The sequence below is a fragment of the Aphelocoma coerulescens genome, chromosome 1A (genome assembly GCF_041296385.1).
Source record: "Aphelocoma coerulescens isolate FSJ_1873_10779 chromosome 1A, UR_Acoe_1.0, whole genome shotgun sequence".
Lineage (NCBI taxonomy): Eukaryota > Metazoa > Chordata > Aves > Passeriformes > Corvidae > Aphelocoma > Aphelocoma coerulescens.
The window spans coordinates 35396751-35418348 of NC_091014.1; the positions used below are offsets into that span (position 1 = coordinate 35396751).

Here is a 21598-nt window from a genome sequence, read left to right on the forward strand (position 1 = left end):
ACAATAACAATATAGGAACCCTATGGGCAAAAGTTTTCAGATGGCATTTCAAACTAAAATACTGAGCACCAGAATGGCTATGCCTGTAAGCCAGTCCCCTGGCAGACTGAAGAGTGTGTAGTGTAATTGCTTATTTTAAAAACACTTTACACATAAATATAACAACATCTAAGTTGTGGCATAATTGCATTTGTTGGAATTGGAACTACAGGAAAGCATTTAGAATTCAGACTGTGTGTGCAAGGTAAAAAAATGTGAGTCAGCAGAATATGTAGGTGGCTCTAGAGCCAGCATGGGCAGAGTGTCTGGACACTACCTCAAGCTGGGGAAATCTCAGTGCAGGTAAGCTCACCGCCTGGAAAGAAACTTTGCATGACATGCACACTGCAAGAGTGACTACCTTAGCTCAGGACTAACACTGGCCCTGGTCTCACTGCTGGTTTTAATCTCAGTAAAAGCCAGCCTTTTGTTTTAGATGCAAGAATACATGGAGGATGAAATCTTCAAAGATGATGATGGGAATCACCTCACCCACTGGGTGGAACAGACTGACTTGAAAAGCACCCATGCACAGCAAGGAGCATCCTCCTTTGGGAAAGATTTTCTGCTCTGGGGAATGGGAGGCAAATGCACTTTGTCACAGCCACTGCAGGGACAGGGTGTGCTGATTTTCCTATTTATTATCTCTTCTGATGGACAAGCGGCAAGGGAAATTTAAAGACCATAACCTGAACTCTGACTGGGACTGGATGCAGACAGCCTGCTTGAAAGTGAGAAGTAAAAAATAAGGGCAAAACAGACAAATAAATGTTTGCCTGTGACTGGTGACCATGCCTGTCACCCATCCTTCTCACAGCTCCAGCACTACTAACACTATGAGATAATGGATTGTAGCCGTAACACTCTTTTGTGCTTCATTACGACTGATATTACTGCCTGATGGAGCAAAAGCAGCCAGAGGACTTGGCAAACAACAGCCTTCTTTGCTCTTTGGCTGAAGACCTTGAAATGAAAAATGATAAGGAGTCCTTGACTATGCCAGGGCACTTCATAAAGTAGAGGCATGGCCACTCTCAGCAACCTGTCACACTGAATGAGTCTGGCTTTCTTTTCAGAGCTGGGGGTTGTGCAACGAGGCAATGCTATAAATGTACATCTACTGTTCTGAATTTCACTTTTGTGAAAGGCTGAGGAAAATTCAGTGTGTTGAAGTAACTGAATTCTGGTCAGCATGGATGACCTATTTCCCTTTCAGAATTATCTATTTCCATATCCTTTTATTATGCTCTGAATACTAAAAACTGCAAGAGAAGCCTGCAGTACTGAACCATATTTAACTATGGAATTAAACCAGTCTAACATTTTCTCCTACATTTTTCTGGTTTGCAATAACAAATACATGAGAATCACATTTTGCTATCCATACATGCAATACAAAAGCCATAAATCTGAGGAAGTAAATTAATCTGAACTGAAAAACTTTCACCCAGTTATGCCATTCACATTCCTCCTGGCTGCTAAAGGACTTTATATAACATAAAAATGAAAATGAGATTCTGCCAGTTTTGCAGCTCCAGGAATTTAAAAGAACATAAAAGAAAATATTTTAGGGCCTTTCATTCTATAGCTTTAATTGGCAGTATAATTGTAATTGCACTGATAACTTAGAGGAAAGGTGATTAGAAAATGAAAGAGTCCCAAGTTACTCTGTATCTGTTTTCTTCCCCAGATGCACTCAGCACCATCTAACACAAAGCATGGTTAGATTTGTAATAAACTTAAGGATGAAATATGAAAATTTGCTACATGATGAAGAAATTGCTGTTTAACGAGCATTTCTCACATTGGCAGCTTCTTCTTCTTTCAGAGTGGTGCAATTACAGGTAAACATTTTGAAAAGCTGATTTTCTTTTATGTTCATCTTAATCAAATTAAGTTTCAATTTAAAAGACAACCTACAACATGCTAAGAAAAGCTGCATGAAGCGTCTGTCAGAGAATGGAATGTATTGCTGCAGGAAGGTTATGCCCACTTAGAAGTTCTGTGCCATTTGCTGCCTCTACAGACAGCACCGATGGTTATGCACAGCAGAAGCTGCAAGTCAAAAGCACTGGGGTGAACATGTTTATAGAATTTTGGTTGCATTGCACAAAAGAAAACAGCTCTGGTTAGGGGCAGGGGAGACAGCTGCACAAGCAAAAATATAAAGGTAAAGGGTAGGTACCAAGAGAGTCATGTTTCTCAAACACAGACGCCTGTCAGCCTTGTCCTGTGGAGAGGGGTTAAAGCTTTTAAATGAATTGGTGTGATTAGTGCAACTTAAAAGAAAAAAGGAGAAAATAAAATGAATGTAAACCAAACCAAAACCATTATATTTGTCTATAATTGGAAAGAAAGGTTAAGATTGTTCTACCTCTAGTTCCCTCAGAATTCCTGACTGGCCACAGGTCTCTAAATCCTCCAGAGCCTGAGACCAGAAATTTTCCTCCTGGTCAGCCTCGGTGTTATCATGGGTACCTGTGAAGCTAGATTTACAATGAGAAGTTAAAAAAATGTGGACTTTTTTTCCCCTCTAAAAATATATATTACACACGTGCCTTGCCACAGACTGCAACTTGAATGACAGAACGTTATGCAGGAGAGTGGGGAAGAGTCGCTGATCAGGAGAGGCTGGATGGACATGCAGAGCACATGGCAGACAAGCCTTCTCATAACCTGGCAGTCACTAGCAGCTGGCAGGATCTGAGCAGCGAGTTGTTCAGTTAGGAGATAAATGGATTCCAAGAACAATTCAATACACATTTTTACTGGATTGAAACCGGGACCTCCCTATGAAAATTAATGAATCAACCAGTAGCTGTGTGCGGAGCTGCTCCGTGCAACAAATATTTGCAATAAAACCTTTCAACCTCACAGACTTCTCCCAGGCAATATGGAAAGAGTCCTCATTTTTTGCAAACAATGTTTTGCAAAAGAGGCTTGGTGGTGCTTTTTAACGGATTCTTTCAGGCTAAGCTGCATTTATCATTATCAATTTAAGCCCACCTGACTGCTGTAATATAAACTGCTCCAATCGTTTCATACATAAACACAGAGAAACTTTCAGGGATGCCGCTGTCTTGCATGGAAAACTTAGGTCTCTGGTGTTTTGTAAATGCACCAAAGCCTTATTAAAAGCACTCTGGAGCAGATGTTGGTGACAGTGATGCTTAGGGAAGTTGCTCAGCAAGTGAGGTCTGATAACAACCACCAACTCTAGGCTGTGGCAACACAGCCCAAAGCAACACCTTTACAGTGTATGTGTGTATACAGGGAGGGAAGCAGGAGGTTTTTTCTATCTTAGCAAGGAGAAGCAGCTCAGTAAAGGTTCACACAAGCATCAGAGCTGCTGCATGGGAGAGGGCTGATTATGTGAAAGGCACAGGGGAAGAAGGATGAGGAAGGAAAGTGACAATTCGCCCTTTTGGTGGCAGCAAGCTGTTACTTTGGAGCAGCTGCCCATGGACTGCAGCTAGTGGTGCTTAACAGCACATAAACAGAGCAAACACTATTATGGAAGCATCTGAGGCCTTGCTTGACAAACAATGTATTACTGAGAATAGCGTGAATGTAATTCTGTTTACACAGTAGCTTTTAAATAGGAGAATTGCCCAGCACAAGGGAGGACAGCTTGAATGCTTCACACACATGATACTCTGCCTCAGAGATGCTTTCTTACAGCTACAGTCAAGCAGACAATGGTCAGCCATTTCAATCTCTTATTGCAATGATTCTCCACCTAGCATCAGTGTCTCTTCTAAGATATTGCAATAGATACAGCAATGGCAAGAATACCTACTCAGATCACAGATGCAATTCCTCCCAGGCAAGACAAGAAAGTATTTAAAACATGATTTTAGAAAGATCCTTAACTTCTGAAATGAGCTTTTTCAACAAATCTATGTAGTCCTTTCAATAGCCAATGTTGAATGTAGACTAATTTATCCATTACAATACCTCTTGCTGTATTGCATATTAATGATATCAAATGGAACTTAAGCTAATGAACAGGATAATTTGAGGCAATTGTCTGTGACAGCAAAACCTGGATTTCCTAGAACTGGAGGTCCATTTCTTCTCAGACTTCTGTGAAATTTAAAATCGTGATGCCTCTATGTCTGGACTTAGTTAAAGCAATTTCTTTTCCAGCTCTCCTCTCCTCCTTTGCTCTTTCTCTGAGTCTTGTCTCCCGATGTGTGAAATCTCAACTTTTGCATCTTCATTACAGTCACATGAGTAATTTGTAGCTGAGCTACTGCACCAAAAAACCAAAAAAGGTACCAAAATAACTTCTTATCTAGATGTCCTTTTTATCTGAAACCTGATTGATTTTAAGTCATATGAAATATTGTTTGACCTATAATGAACATATGTGGTTTTCTGATGCTTATTCATTCAAAGAGCCATCAGAAATTCAGATGCACAAAAAGTCTTAAAGAAAGGCAGTAGGACAGATAATGAAGACATGGGTGTCTTATGATCTAGTTCTTATTGCCATATGAGAGACAAAATCTTTGTCTTTTTTAGTTTTTTCATCAGGAGGTTCTTGGATCTGGCAGACTCATTCCTGTAAGTATTCTTTTAATGTATAAAACATTTTCTCTGGAGCAGGAACTGTAACAGACTTGTCCTACCTGCCAGTGATAGGTAGACACCAGGCTACAGAGTGGTTTAAGCTCTTTGGTTTCATTTCCTTGCCCACTGAAAGCTCCTTGTCAACCAACAGCAAGTTAATGTGGTGTTTTCTGCTTTTACCCTGTTTTTCTCATTTCAAGTGTCTTTCCTTTCTTTCCCTGTCCTCTCACACCCTCCGCCCCCCACCTCTGCCTCAGCCCAGCTGGATCTCACTTCTGTGCACTTTTTGATTTCCTACCTGGAAGTATTCCACTCTTCCAGCTGTCCCCCACCTTTCCTTTGCCCTCCAGAGGCACCTTTCCACATCTTTCCCTCTTTCTTCACGCTCCTGATGCTCTCTCCACCTGATCTTTCTACAGATGTTTGCTTTAAATGGTTTTCTTGATTCTCTCCCAATGTCTCAGTCTCCTTCTGTTGCCACATATTCTTGGAAGCTGTGCTAAACAAAATAAAGGTAAGAAAAAATTACTTTCTAGGGCTAGAGAAGAAGTTGTTTAGCTAGAACTACAAGGGAAGAGGTGTTTTTCTGGGGATCCCTCTAACAGGCTTGAAAAACAGACATACCCTCAAATACTCCAGCACTCGGGATAGGAGCACCATCAGATGTGGCACCATCCATTTTACAGAGAGAGCATTAAAAGTAATCATTATTTTAATTTGTACTGTATCTCTCAGGTGTAAGTCACATTGACAAGCAGAACAAGACTCTAACGTGCATACTTTCTGCTGAACAGTGCATTAAAATGGTAATGGAACACGTGCTTTTCATTTACCAGATTCTATATTTTACAATTCAGCTCCCTGATTCATTGCTCATCAACTTTTTCAGCCCATTACTTACACAGCTGCACAACAGTAGGAATCTGTGGCTGCATCTCATCTGAGAAACAAAATATGGGCTGTAACTGTGGATAAAGGCCCTGTTAAACTAGAGATACTAGGCTACCTATAATGGGCAGTATGAAGAAAACTATCTAATTTCCTTTATTAAACACTGCCCACTACTAGCCTATGAAAATGGCCAGTGTGCTTCTGCAGTGGGGACCAAAGGAGCTGGATACGGACTGAGAGTTCACACTTGCCATATCTTAGCTGTCATCCTGCCAGGCTTGTCTCCAGACAAAATGCCACAAAGCCATGGGCTGTATCAGAGGGTCTGTCATTCAAATTCTGAAAGCATCATCTAAATTTTGCCTTGATTTGTATTTCAAAGGTAACAGACTGGACTTTATAGATTTCCTTATCCAGTATGTTTATACAGGCACCAGGAAGGTTTTCTTTAGTACTAAACTTGAATTTTTCACAGACTGGGATTTCGGGCTCAGTGTGCTGGTACACCAAGAAAGTGTACTTCTCATGAAGGACATGCATGTCTGCAGGTCCTGAGGGTGGGTACAAAGAGCACAGAAATCTCTTTAACGGTGATGCCTGTCTACCCACATCTGAAGAAGAACAGTTCATTGGCAGAAATTACCCAAGGCTCTGCAGTGGATCCACTAACAGTTTGCCAGAGACTGAAAATAGTTTATGCCTTAAACACTGATACAAAGCTACAGCCACAGAAACCTCCTTGAAGAACTTTGGACTGTAAATCGAACTGCTGATTAGATTAAAGGAAACCCATTGTTCAATCACCTCAGGCTGAGGGAAAGGCATGCATCCACAAAAGGCCAAAGCCACCAGCTGCAACTATCCCCAGCTGAATTTGGGGTGGGGGAGAGCACAGCTCACAGAAGCCAGGTTTACACAGACTCCTCCCAACTGAGGAGGGTGAAGGAGGAGGTTTTGGGTGCATGGTGCAGCCTCTGGTGAGAGGCAATAAACACCCATCCTCCGTTACACAAACTGGCCCAGCTGTGGAACCCCTGACCCCACAGGCCCCATCCATGGGACATTCCCATGAGAGGCTCGGCCCCACAGGACTGCACGTGGTGCAACAGACCCAGAGTCTGCTGTGAGAGACTGACCCCCACCCCAGGGGGCCATGGCCGGACATGCCCACCCAGCCTGAGCATATAAACCCATGGGACTCTGTGTGCCCACCCAGCCTGAGCATATAAACCCATGGGACTCTCTGCCTTCTGGGGGACCTTCACCACCAAGAGAGCAGCTGGAGAGCATCATCGAGGCACCAGTGGGACCCATGGAGCAGTGATATTTTTTTATTCTGTCTCTGTCACCTCTCATTGCCCGCCTATTTTCTATTTCTTTCTTTCCCCTTTTCTTCTCTCTTTCTCTTATATTTACTATACAACAAAACCCTTACTATTGTCACTGGCATATGGTCTCATTTGCACCTTAATTCGGGCAGAGGCATCTCCAAGAATGTTAAAACTGGATCTTAACACAGTTCCAAAAGAGAAGAAAAGATTTTTATGTCCTTCACTATCTCCAAGAATTGTGAAGTAAAATTTTTTTTCTCAAGAAGTTCTTTTGTCCACGGAGAAATTAACTGAAAAGGAGATTTACTTCTCAGGAGAGAAGGAATAAATGCATGGCAAACTATCATAGGTTTGAACAAGACATTTGTACCTGGATCACTTTTTAGTCCTACTGAATCACTCCTACTGAATGTGGATGTCTCAAGCATTTATGGAAGAAGACTGTAATTTGTGCTTCTTTGCCCAAACAAAAACGAATTTTCATAGAAGACAAAAGACTAACACGCCAGTTGTCTTTAGCCATAATATCCGTAGGTTTATTTTTATGAAGTGGAAAACAGATAAGGTTTTTTCTGAAACTTGCCCAGGGAAATGCCCTCATTTTTTTGTTTGTTTATTCTTAAGGGATAAATGCTGTGTTTTATTGGCTGAAGTAACTCAAAATAAACATATGTCTTGGTTTTGGCATCATAATCCTCCATAAAGATCACTAATCCACCCCAAAAAGTTCCATGAAGTATACTGTATCTCATATTTAAAGGAAAAGCTGCTATAGCTTCATTAGAAAAAACATAATTTCATTCAAGTGTTCATTTTTGAGACACTGCTGCAGCTGCAAATCAGAGAACAGAAACTCATATGGGAACTTACGTGCTTGCTGCAGGTCGATCCCATTCGTCATCACTCAGCCCTGTCTCATGAAATGGGTGGTTTCGTGGTTTGCTTGGAGGGGACAAACTGGCCTGCTTGGGACTCCTCCATTCATAGGTATTGAAGTTGTATCCTGAAGCCTGATAGGTGTGTCCTAAAAAGATGAATTACTAATTTACAGCAATGCATATGCTGAAAGGACAAGAAAGCACATCTCTGAAACTGGGTTCTCAAGAACTGTTGGATTCATCATTGTTGGCTTTTTTTTTTTTCTGTTGTAGGCAGACTATTTGACCTAGATTATGTAGTGAATGAATCACATGTGATATGGATATGTTAAATATGTGTTAATATGGTCATATGCAACATGCCCAAACTTAAAGCTAAGTTATTAAGAAACTGCTTCAGATGTACTGAGAAGTTTGCAAAGATGCATTAAAAAATCCCATGAACTTGGCTTTTCATGTGCCCTTTCGCTAGGGCTCTGAGAGCTCGGGGAAGGCCTGTCTCATAATGGGCACACATTCCCAGGACCAATATACACCATCTCTATCACCCATTTCTAAGTGTCTCAAGGCTGTAAAAGTGGCATCAGATGGCTTTTATACCTGCAGAGTTTATTTCTGGGTTTTTTATTTTGTCATACTAGCAAAGCAGGTATTACTTCAATAGCACTTCTTTAACTGAAACTAGGTGTAATTTGAATTCCAAGTAGGAAGCAGTTTCCAAATGATGTATCAAGAAGAACACATGGATCAACGGGTCACAAGCTGATGCTGATCTAGTAAGCAAAATCCATCATGGTAGAACTGAGATACAGAATATATTATATAGATATATAAAATATATATGTAATAGACTTCACCTGGACACATTCCTTTTCTAGCTCTATAGTTGGTATTTTTTGATGTGCATATCAGATTAGGAAGCACTATTTTGTTGATGACTAACAATTATCACTGCTGCCACCCCTCTAAAGAGGGTAATTTGCTTCCATAAATCAGTCTAGACCTGTCTCCCTCAAAGCCTGTAACTAGCTCTGTAACGACAGAGCTGTGAGCATCTTCCAGCAAATTGGCAGACATTAACATACTCCCAGATTCTAGGAAAGGTATTGGTTGGGAAGATGCCACTGCTGTGTGGGGAAGGCTCTGGATTAGTAAGACAGACACATAAGACAAAGGTACAAAATGGGGTATTAATTCAAGGAGAGAAAAGATAGCTCACCAGCATTAAATTGGTAATTAATAGGATAAAGCATTATCTGGTGCTCCAGAAACATCCCCCAACTCCTCAACTTGCTTAGTCTGTGCTTATTGCCAAGAAAAGTTTGGAGAAAAGCCAAAGTCAGCTTGATGGGTCAAGACAGAATGAACTTTAATAGAAATCGGGGCCACCATCACAGCAAGGGATAAAGGCACAAATCTGTTTACACTCAGGCTGTTTAGCAGAGGTGCCATGTAATCAGCCAAGTCTGGGCTGATTTCTTTAAGGAAGTTAAAAAAAAATCTGCTCTGAGATACTGGTTCAGCTTTGGCATGGCATCTGAATCATCAGGACTTTGGAAAACATTCTGGGCCTCAGTCCTTTCCACAGCTGAACAATTTGCTCCAAACATCATCAATTCATCCAGAAAATGAGAATTACCACTCTGGCACTTTTTTTAGCAATACTTCTCCTTAGAACTTAAAAATATCACAAGAAAATCTAATAGAACTTATTTTGATAAACTGACCAACACAGTTGAGAAAAGGGGTCAAATTAATCCAAATTCTAACTCCAGTGAAAAAACTATTTGAGGTAAGGATCTATCTGTTCAGATAGCTTCCAGGTAATGGGAATACATGCTTTACTACGGAAAGAAACGTTTTTAAAAGAGTTAAATAAAACACCAAAGTTGCATATAAGTTATTTTTCTTGTTATCAAGAATATTAAAAAATGTCTATATCCCTCACTGCCTAAAAAAACATATTACAAATTGAGATTATTTGAAAATCCTATATAAAACAATAGCCAGAGGTGAAAAAATTATCTTTATGGAAAATCATGTGTTTAAATAAAATGACTGTTTTTGACAGCTGAAAGTTAGATTAATACTGCAGGAATGAGGAAGAAGCAAGAGATTTACCAATCATAGGCAATGACTAATGTTACCCTTCAGTAGTTTATAATAAATCTGTTGTCATTTAAAAATTAATGCATATGGGCATCAAACTCATGAACATCTCCAGAGTGTTCTGTGCCTTGCATTGATCTGTACTTGAAGGATAAACTCATTTAGTTGTGGATGAGCTATGGACCAAGCTATTCAGATGTCAGTAAAGCTAACAAAAGCCTGTTAATGTATTGATAAATGCTTTGTAACACATCACATCCTCATGAAAGAATGAATCTGAGGCCAGCCAAGGGCAAGAAATCATGCTGCCTGCCAAGGTGTGTGGTCATAATGAGACAGCAGCACATTATAAAGTACAGGGTTAAAAGTTAGTACAGGTAAAAAGTTCTCCTTAGGGCAAAGGAAGGTCAACCATGAAGGCAATAATTCCTGCTTTAAATGCTGATTGTATTTTTGACAGTACCTTGATTTCCAAAGCTGGTATCAATACCAGAGCCATCCCATGACTCTACTGCGCTGTCAACGCTTGGGACTGTAGTGGAGTAGATGTCTGAGAGCTTGCCAGATTTCTGTGCAGCAGAGCTTTCATCTTCAGCATCGCTCAGTTCACTCACGTGACCCACAGGCACAGAAAATTTCTTGGGACTGGTAGCTGAATAGGATTACATAAAAAAAGGTGTTGATCCTTGCTTTACTGCAGTTCTGAGAATCTGGTTTTTACTCCTGACACAAAGCTTTTCCATGGATGGCCTAAATGCTTGTTAATCTGCAATAACACACGCATTAAGAACCGTGAATGGTACCCCTGGCCACACTCACCATCTGTTTGCTTCTTGATTTTCAAGGTGACAGTTTCTCCTGCCATCTGTAATAAATGAATGGCTTCACTCAAAGGTTTTCCTTTCAGACTGCTACTATTTATTGCTAGGATTCTGTCTCCTATGTGAATTGCCCCAGTCCTACAATAAGAGAGAAGTAAAACATTGAGAAGAGAGCATAAAAGGCAACAAAGGCAATTTCTTTGCATTTTGAAGCATGAAAGTCTCATCTCCCTTCCTTTATTTTGCTTTTATTGCTGTGTCACAGAATAATTATTTTGCTAGAAATGCTTAAAGGAAGTCACCTTTGTTGTAGTGACAACAGCAGAGCTGAGGCATTGAAAAGGTGGATTTCTGTGTTACTGTGACAGTTGAGTTAATCACCTGTGGATGATATTCACTGCAGCCCACCTGTTCAAGAGCAATCTCAGACAGCTCAGTAAGTCCTGAAATGAGTCATGTTTCTAGAAGTCTCACAAAGTAAAAAGCAGTGTGAGCAACCAACCAGCTATTTCAAAAGCCTGGCCTCCAGGATGGGTTAATCAGGAAAACAAAATAAAGTATTTTTGTGCAAATGCACTGTTGCTTCTGTCTGTGCACAGTATTGAGTTTTGTGTGCTGTAAGTTCTCTCTGAAACCACCACCAAAGGTACAAGTCTCAATGACTCAACCAATCTGAGAAATAACAGGTGACAAAAATCCTGACCATTTTCATTATTCTCTATCACTTACCAGGAGGAGCATTTCTGCTCCTCTGGTAAGGCTTTCTATAGTGTATCTGACTGCCCATACAGATGCAGTGGCAGATAAGTATATGATAAGTTCAGATAACCTTGGACACATGAAGTGCTTTCTTTACTTACTGTACTATACAGGGCTATTGGCTTTAAAAGGCTGCTAAAATGTTCCTGTGACTGAGCAGTTTGATTGATCAGCTTTTCCTTGGTGATTTATAATAAGGACCACAATCCTCTGCCTTGTATAGTATGTACATCCTGCTCATGCTCCTGGAGCTTGGCAATGATCAAAAGAACCACAGCAAAAAGATTATAAACTCAGATTTGGAGAATTATAAAAAAATTAATTGCTAAACCATGAAAATTAGGGTTTTTAGGTAAACAAAATGAATCTCTATCTTGACAGAGAGAACATTTAAAAATAATTTGCTTTCCAACTTACCTTTCAGCTAATCCTCCTTTTGTAAGGCTGGAAATTATTATGGGATCAAAGGGTTCTTCAGTACCAGAGATTGTAATTCCAAGAGGCCCACCATAGCGCTTGAGTTCAACAGTATAAATAATTGCTCCAGAGCTCTCCTGTTCATCTGCAATAAATGCCAAGGGGATGCAATTGGTTTCTTATGAAAGAGGGAATGAAAAAAATAGCATATTCAGTCAAGTGACTGGTAATCAAACAATATTTTAAAGGATAACATTTCCAATACAATTCTTAATCATGTTCTACTGGATTATTTTTTTAAAAAATAAATTACCTATTGTGCAATTTTTTATTGCCAAAACCTAGACACAAGTCAACAGAAAAACTCCCCTTATTCTGTTAAGACTGAATTTTACTCTCTTTAAAACCTTCAGATCTTCTTTCCTATTGAAGTACAACTTAAGGCTATTTTGTTGCAGGATCACAGACTGACTGAAGTTGAAAGGGATCTCTGGATGCCACCTTGTCCCACCTCCTGGGACAAGCAGGGCCAACTACAGCCGGTTGCCCAGGATTGTACCCAGGTGGCTTTTGAGTATCTCCACAGGTAGAAACTCCACGAGCTCTCTCTACAACCTGTGCCAGCATTTAGTCACACTCAAAGTAAAGAAGTGTTTCCTGACACTCTAACAGAACCTTGTGTGCTTCAGTTTGTGTTCATTACCTCTGGTCCTGCCACTGGGTACCACTGAGGAGAGCCTGGCTCCGTCTGCTTTACATCCTCCCTTCAGATATTTGTATACCCTAATGAGATTCCCCCTTTGAGCCTTGTCTTCTCCAGGCTGAGTGGTCCCATCTGCCCCAGCCTTTCCTCAGAGGAGAGATGCTCTGGCTTCTTCATTACCTCTGTGACCCTTTGCTGGACCTCATCCACTATATGTCCATGTCTGTCTTGTACTGGGGAGCCCATGGACTGGACCCAGCACTCCAGAAATCTCTCGACAGTGTTGAGCAGGAGAGAAGGATCACATCCTTTGACCTGCTGGCCAAGCTCTGCCAATTGCAGACCAGGAGGCTGTTGTCTTTATTTGCCACAGCATCACATTATTCGAGAAAAGGCAAGTTACTCCTATGGTATAAATACTGATACTCATCTGTTTCTTGAACTGAAAGGAAGGTGTTTAAAATTAAAGATAATTCAAAAGTTTTAAACACAAACTTCCTTAAAAGAATTCTGGGAAAAGTCAAAAGTCATTATAAGATGAGCAGCTGTATTAGTAAAAGAATCCCTGTTTTTGATGGACGTGTTTTAAGCTTTTTGTAACAGAATCAAAAATATCTTCTGAATACTGAATTATCAACTAAATTGAATATTAAGTCCATTAGATATTATTTCATTATATTGCATGGAGTAATTTGCATGATTTTGAAATTTTATCTCACCAAACAATTATCACAACTGGAAAAGAATCCATCACTGAGTAAACTTAAATACAATGTATTTCCTCAAACAATACTAAGTAGGTGTTGCACCAACAAGAAACGTGCCTGTATTTATATAATGCTCTTTATATACTATTAAAAAACCCTAACCACAGCAACAGAGGAATCAACTGCACCATCTTTGAGTTGTGAAGTAGTATTTTAAAATTTAAAATGCCAGATTTCTCCTCAAATCAAAGTAACAAAGGCTTTCTAGCTCATGTTCTGATGTTGATATTTAGCCAGGATGACTCGTCTGGTAGGCAAATTTTCCTAAATCTGTGGGTAATGACATTTTGAGCAGTTCAGTGAATGTGGAAAATGTCTAGAATGCACATTCATGAATGTTACTAAAACTAACTACGACAAGTTAGAAAATTCAAACGTTACCATTTCTGTTCCTGTAGATGGAAAAGCTTAAAAAGGAAAAAACCCACCTGCATCACTAGCAAAAGTTCAAAGAGTTGCCTTCTTCTAATACTGAACATGGTACTTCAAGCAGAGTGGGAGGAACACTAATAACTTTGAAGCTATTTTGCTTCTTCTCAATTTTCAGAAAATTTAGATCTTTAGTTCCTTCCCCGCCCTGCTCTGTCCTATTTCCTCCTTGTTATCCATGTACAGAAAATGCTACACACAGAGAATCAAAGGAGAGAAGAATTAGTGGTGTTTATTCAGCAAAGAATACTGGGATTTTCTTGCCTACTTGAGACATTGCCACCAGTGTTTTGGCACAGTTCACATCGACTGCACTTTAAGTGACATGCTCTTTCCAGAAGCACTGAACTCCCAAGATGGCACTGGAAGCTCCTGTCTGGCATACAGTGGGCTAGCACACAAGCTGCCACTGCACAGCTGTCCTGGGCTGACTGTGTGATACCGTATGGCACAATGGCAGCTTTGCTTGCTTAAAGCACTTATGGAACAACCACAAATCCCCTGGGATCTAATGCTGGTACTGTTTATGCAGCTGTGGCACAGACGGTACAAGACTTCAACTGAAGGATGGAAAGTAACCCACCAAGCTAATTGAAAATGCAATATCCAGCACTTGCTAAGAGTTGACACAATGCTGACATTTCTCTGCTATAAACACAAAGTGAATAAGAAGCTATAATCATCAGCAGCCCTGCCACATAAGGGTTGGAAGTCTATAGATCTCAGTGAATGACTGGAAAAAAGGCTGATCCATTATGTCTATTTTCTGGTTAGCTGTCAGTCAGAACATTACTGGTAGAATGTTATGCTGATCTCTTTTTTTAGTGCTTCCCAGGCAGCAGCAACGCGACCTATCCAAGACCAGGGCATGCATGTGGCCTGAATTCACCAGGAAGGCCAGTTCTGCCGTGAAAGCAAAGAATGTTGATATTCAAGAACGGGAGGTAGCCATTAGGTTAGTCAGGATTTAAAATTACCCTCAGTTTGTGAAGCTGGCAAGAAGAAAAGGCAAGAGAAAAACTGCTGGAAACATACCTCTGTCTGGGGAGAAGATATAACTGAAGTATAATGGTTATGCGTCTCATTTTTGAGATTTTCCATCTTTCTTTTCTTGTGATGCAGTTGTGGGTAATTCTTGGAAACCACATTTAATGAAAGTAGATCCTCCTCTGCCCACTGACTTCTTGCTTGTCAGAATAACATCTGACCAATACAAAAAGGGCAAAGAGCAGCAGGGTCTGGGGAGCACCTGACATACATCATCCTGCTGTGGCCTCAGCTGCATGGTGACTCAGAGGAACACAGCTCTGAGACCCCTACTCCTTGCCTGACCTTCCTCAAAAAAGCATGCAATGAAAAAAAAAAAAAGGAGTTTAAATCTTAATCTTATTCTGTGATTTACAAAATATTTTTGAGTTCTCCATGCCTACTCGTCAATTAGCATCAGGCTTTTATTTTCTCAGGGAATTTATTATTCTCCTCTGTTGAATTTCAGCAGCACATTTTTTCCTTTGTGAGAAAAAAACCCTTTCATAAGTAAACTAATAGCAAATACACAAAAAATTATTTTAACTGCGATATACTTTTTGTTACACCTTTGGTACTGTTATGCCACCGTTTCCTAAATATTTTTTCTTTAACATTTCAGGAGACACTCACTCATTTTAAATTTCAAAGTACCTGAAATCTCCTATAAATACTTCCATTTACGCTTTGACACTTAGTCAGCTGTTACAAGAACGATTTGTATAAAGAATTTTTTTTCTGTAGGTTTCTGTGTAGCTGTCTAGGTACATTTGAATCTGTTCAATTACACAAATCATGTCTGGATAAAACACTGTAGTTGTGTGAGAATCTTGATATAGATATATGATGAAACTATAACATAAGCAAAGTGAGTGTGTAAAAGAAAACCATGGTATAGGAATCAGAGACCGAGACTAAAATCTGTACCAGTACCATGGTGTGCAATACCTAAGAGAGCAAAGATCTTACTTTCCATGGGTGGAGACTGAAATCCACATTTCAATTACAGCAACAATTTGCACAAGGTACTAAATGCAGCTGTCTTTGCTTTGTACTATAATACTGAGAAGATACTTTGTTTGCTTTCAAAATCAATTAGGAGGGAGGAGGAAAAAGGAAAAGAGCCTTCTAGTGCAATTCTAAACACCATTTCAACAGTTGCACTTAATTTCAAATAATAAAGTGTGGCAGGCTGTGCCTTTTTGCTGTGAGACTGTATAGAGCTGAAAAGAAGTACATCTTCAGTTTGTGCTTTCGTGGAACACTGTAATATAAACACCAGCAGTAATAACTGTCTTACTTCCTTTGCCACTACAATGCATAACAGAACTCACTTTATTATCTCCAGGTAGAAATTCTGCTCTTATGGAATCCATAATGGGGAAGACACAAAACGATTAATGGGTGTAGGTGTACAAAATTATAGCAGGTCCATTATTCCACTGGGCTGATCAGACATGGCTCCTCCACCAGACATCCAGCACAGCATGTTTAAGCATGTGAACAGTTGTACTCAAGTCAAATTTTTAAGTTTATGGACAAAGCATGCACTACACCATTTTGCTGGAGAACTGAGGCCTAGGGATCTGTGCTTTGCTAACCATGACTCCAATCTTAAAAGCAGAGAAAAATCCCAATACTCTGATAAGAAACAGATCAACTTTATATAGCTGCACCTGAGGGCAAACTGTCTTTTCAGAGAACTGAAGAACTAATTTTGCATTGCAGCTCCTGCAAGCAATATAGCCAGCAAGAAAATTCAAAGCTTTATATACCATTAAAATTCTTTTTAGGTGACATTTTCTGATTATCACTAGCATAAACCAGACGTGTTTAGAAAAAACATTTCACTAAAATTTAAATGTAAAAGAAATCCCCTATGTTCTAGAAATCCTGAAAATACACATGAATCTGCAATAGTCATTGCTAATACCGGAATTATCTTCATCCTTGCGGATCTTTAACTTTACAAGGTCCTCACAGTGCTGAAGGATCTGGACAGCATCCTCCATTGAGCAATTGTCAAGTCGAATATTATCTATTGCCAGCAACTTATCACCCAGTTCGAGTGTCCCCGTTCTGTGAACAAGCAAACAAGCTTACATGAAACCCTAACATTGAAAGAAAGGTATCTTAAAAGGTATAAACATGATTATAGAAACAAGATGGATTTTTAAGACAATTATTTCTTAATATGCCTTCTATTTTCTATACTTTTTACAAAAGCTTTTATTAAAAAAAAAAAAGTGCAGAGTGTCTTACAAGCTCTCTCTGTTTAACTTGAATGTGGCTGGTTACATATATAAACAGTTTTTTACTGGGAGCTCTAATGTCTTACCTGTGAGCAACACTTCCTTTCTTGATATCAGAAATAACCAGAGGGTCCCCTGGTTTTCTACTTGACGGAGCTGTAATAAAGAACATATACAGGCTTTTCTTTTGTTTCTAGATATGCAGTTGGACTAATTTTGACCATAAATCAATACTTCACACACATTACTTACTTGGATCATATTCCTCCCCTACGCCTAAATTATCTGAACTTTAGGTACAAACAAACACCAGCAGCACATTAGCAAGACGGATACTGCTCAAAAATTAGAAAATTTCAGAACTGCGGTGACTGGTACAAAGTGAATTTAGCCTGATATGTCTGATTTCTGGGTTAGACCAGGACTGAGCCATCTGAGGATATCACAGTACAGCTCCAGTGATCTATCATAAAATGCTGTGTAGCTATAACACCTAAGGAAGACTTTCTGTCATTAGAATCTTCCAGTGCAACTACTAATGGTGATCTTTTGCCAGAATAAATCCTGTTTTACTATATCCCTCACTGACAGAGCTGCTCTGGCAAAATATCTAGGGTGGGCTAGTCCACGTTCTTTCCATCCACTTCTGTCCTGTCCAGTGCTTAAGGCAGAGGTATGATGGTAATGCTTCCTGGGTGAGACGGAGGAACTGACTCCCAAAAAATGAGATGCTGTGGACAGTGGCCACACCCCCCACAGCTGATACACAGCTACCACGTTTGCACAGGTGCAGCTTACATCTCACAGCTGTTTGCTTCACTGCAACTCACTGCTTCCTCTGAAGCAACCTGTGCCTCTTTTGATCAGTAACCTTGCCCCCTGTACTGCTGCTGAGCCTTAAGCACTGTGGACTTTTCCCAACTTTGTACTGGGGATACCGACTAGAAGCACTGCAATTCCAGTCATTTTAGTAAAACTCCCACCAGTCCTCTCCTTGCACACTTATCTCTTTTTGGAAGTATCTGACATTAATGGTCAATTTTTCTATCTGTCCCTCATGGCTAAAATTTTGCTCTGCTCTTCAACACCAGGCATTGCAATTCTTTACCAAGTTGTGCAAAAGTATTTGACAAGTTTCCCTTGGCCAGGAAATTCGCTCAGCAATTTTGCTTTACCTTTAGTTGCCTAGAAGCAGTTAAATACCCTGAAGGAAGACAACAATCATCACTGAATACTTCCAGAGGTCTGTTTCTTGAAGTGGCTTCACTGAATGCATTGTTTTGGAGGGTTCACCCATTTGCTGACAGAAAACTGCACTGAAGATCTGATAGGGCAAGCAGTGGGCTTAGAACTTGAGGGTGATAAAGACACATTTTTAGACAACTGTGTGGCACATGCTGTCTACCTTTGGAAAGAATATCACCTACAGCTGCTCCATCCAGGAGGTGCTCCATGTGGTGAACACAGACAGACTTTTGGGACTGTTAACAAAGAGTGTGCTGATATTAAAACATTGCCGTGTGGTATAAGGCTCTCAGCTCTCCTGAAAGCACTGATCAGTTTGGCACATTTAGGGTTCTTCAACAGTCCCACATCATTTCTGCTCTGTGTATTGAGCCCTCAGCATTCTTTCATAGAAGGTACTTTTCCATTCGGCTCCCACACCTGAACTGACAATCACCCAAAAAACTGCCCATATTGGAGGATCACCTACAAAATCCTGATGTCAGTTATTTTTGCAGCTCATGAATCTTTTCTTTGATGCAAAATGACAGATCTTCACCTACAGCAACCACATGGTAAATTAATAATGACATTTCCAACACAATATGCTAACAGGTCTTGTTAACCTTAGCTGCCCTGGCTGAGACAGCCTTTGAATGTCCAAAGGAACTATTCAAGAACTGCTAAATAGCCATATTTCAAATGCAATGTCTTGAAAGTCCAGAAGACAGACATACAAGGACTTTCAAGAATTTTTAGAAATTTGTCTAAAACAGCATGTTTTCGGGAAATGATTATGTTGCAATTTAGAGAACAGTCATTAACTTTTTGCAAGATATGTAATTTTCGTAGTTTGTTTCTCATTCTTTCATGTCGTGGGTCAAATATATGACAATTCTATAAATTACCTGAATCCTCTGAATTTGTTTCACCAATTAGTATCTTGTTAAAATTTTAGAGTATCACTTTGGTAATTATTTTTTTTTAATTCCATGTTTTTACCCTCTTGGTTGCCTTACTCTGAGGTTATATGCTACCCACTGCACATTGTCTGCAGACTAGGGTCTGAATCTTAAAATACTTTTTATTAAACTGCCTTATAAAAATTACCAGAACTTAGGAAAACAGTCCATTATTATTGCAAAAAGAAGAGAGGAAGAGCAAACTGAGGGAAAGGGCACAGCTCAAAATGCAGAGCCACAAAGTACATGAGGATGCAAAGAGTATGACATGCACACAAAGTTATCACAGTTTCAAGCTGACTAAGTGTGAACCAGCAGTATTTTGTGAGTTCTCCCGGGCTATTATTTGGTCTGGAGAATGAAAGCCTTTTTGTAGGCAAAAAACACAGCTCTGTGTGAAATGAATCTCCCCACGCTGAGAAGCAGATACACCACACTTCATTTCGTTATTGTTCAATGCTCATGACATACTTCCTACAAATTATTCAAGTTGTGTTGCAGAGATAAAATAATTTGTTTTCTCCTGAACTTTTGTACCTTTTTGCACATCACCATAGCCTAAAATGGCCTCCCAAATGCTGGTGAACAGATGCTGTCTCCAGCAAGAAGCTTGAATACTATTATCTTGATTTTACAGATAAGGAAACATAGGAACATTTAGTTCAAAGTATGACAATTTTCAGTGAGCAATTTGAGATATCCATGTCTTTATATCTCACAATAGTTCATAGAATACAACAGCTCCTCTGTCTGAAACACAACTACTGGCATTTTCAGCAACAGCTGCAGATGAGCAGCATTTCTGTGAGTGCAACTCCACGATCTCAATGTTTCTGCATAAAATCAAGCAGCCACCTGTGGAAGATATCCACCCCCCCCTCCCATAAGGACTTGTCTCAGCATAAGTCTTTTGCAGAGAAAAGAAAAACCATTCTAATTTCCCCAGGGTAGCATTAAACCACCTTGACCATGAGATCGCCTCCTTTGTCTTTCTTCAATCCTCCATTTCATTCATTATGCAGCCTCCATCCCCTTTGTTACACACCACTGTTTCATCTCTCCCCAGAGAGCAGAGAAACAAGAGTTCCAGTGGGAAAGCAGTATTTGACCAGTTAATATATTCTCATCAATTAATGCAAGCTTGAAGTCCCTACAGCTTCAAGTCTCCATTTCAGAATTATTTCTGGTTTTAAGAGGCAGTTAAAAACAAAGCACCTTACCACTCACCCATGTCCAGCCTTCTTGCTCAAGTCCCAGCTGCCCCTAATCCTGATCACAGCTCGGTCTCTCCCTTCATCTGCTGTCTCCCTGTTATAGCTTTCCACTCATTTTCTCTCCTTGTCCCATTCTGCTTGTCCAATGAAGATCTCAACTTTTCTCCTCCCTGTTCCAGCTGTTCTAGTCTATCTAATGTTCAGCTTTTGTAGAGACCTCGGAGTCTGTACAAATAACTACAAGTGGACTGAAGACTGCACAAAGTTGTACAGGTACTAAATTCAGTGTTGCAGCTAAACAGCTGCTCTTAGGCGTTTGTTCTCTCTCCTTAAATTACTCTGCGATCCTAGGTCTCCATCCCAGGTCTCTACTCTACTTCTACTTCACTTCCCCGGACACTTGAAAGCAAGTTCAATGAAGTTTTGTCAGTTTTGTGTATCATCTGTTCAATTAGGTTTAAAAAACTCCTCAAACAATGCTCCTTTCTTATTTCACTGCTAACTCAAACAAAAACCTCCCACACACTGACTTCAACAGATTTTGAGGTGGACATTTCCCCTACCACCCAGACAAAACTCACTACTCTCAGCCTGGCTTCAAACTTTGGCATTTGATCAAGCTCTGAACAAACTGAACAAGCAAAGGAAAATGCTCATGTGATGGAAAAACACTTTTTACACAAAGTCAGTCCATTTATCCACAATGTTGGTTTACAGCTACTAGATATTTTTAAGAATAGTATGATTATTAAATACATGGAAGAGCTTTTTAAAATTACACTGATGCAGCTCTTTTGTTCCTTAAGTATTTGTTCATGTGGAGCAGCTGAGAAATCTGTTGATATTTTTCTGTCTTGAAAAGAATTACGTGTAGAGCTTGCCAGGTGAAATCCCAAAATATACGGAAGCATGCTTTAGAAAATAAATTCTCATAGCCAATGATAAATATCTGTAGATATTTACAAAGCTTGTTTCTGATGAAATACAAAAACAATAAAGCAGACTACAGTATAGCTGCTAGTCAAAGTGACTCAGAGAAATGGATAGTTTGGGTGAGATTCTGATATTCTTACCAGCTTTACAGCTTCTTATTCCTTGAGTAGTCCCATTAGCTTCAGAGGGATTATTTAGGAAGCAAGGTGCTGCAGTTCATTACCAGTAAGGATATCAGAATCTTACATAAGAAATTAAAAAAGAAAAG

At 39.8% G+C, this 21598-nt stretch overlaps 1 protein-coding gene across 8 annotated transcripts in view; it reads right to left on the minus strand.

Moving 5' to 3' along the window:
• Positions 1-21598, minus strand: part of GRIP1 (glutamate receptor interacting protein 1) — a 324062-nt gene that overhangs the window by 10495 nt on the left and 291969 nt on the right. For 6 of the 8 annotated variants that reach the window (XM_068998674.1, XM_068998698.1, XM_068998668.1 and 3 more), the window contains 8 exons: positions 17084-17153; positions 16679-16824; positions 11821-11965; positions 10643-10782; positions 10287-10475; positions 7707-7860; positions 4913-5113; positions 2414-2525 (listed from right to left, as the gene is read on the minus strand). In XM_068998674.1, the coding sequence (XP_068854775.1) occupies positions 2414-2525; positions 4913-5113; positions 7707-7860; positions 10287-10475; positions 10643-10782; positions 11821-11965; positions 16679-16824; positions 17084-17153 (1157 nt within the window). Of the gene's footprint in view, positions 1-2413; positions 2526-2780; positions 4295-4912; positions 5114-7706; positions 7861-10286; positions 10476-10642; positions 10783-11820; positions 11966-16678; positions 16825-17083; positions 17154-21598 lie in introns of those variants that run through there. The other 2 variants (XM_068998697.1, XM_068998688.1) reach the window with 2 other exon arrangements.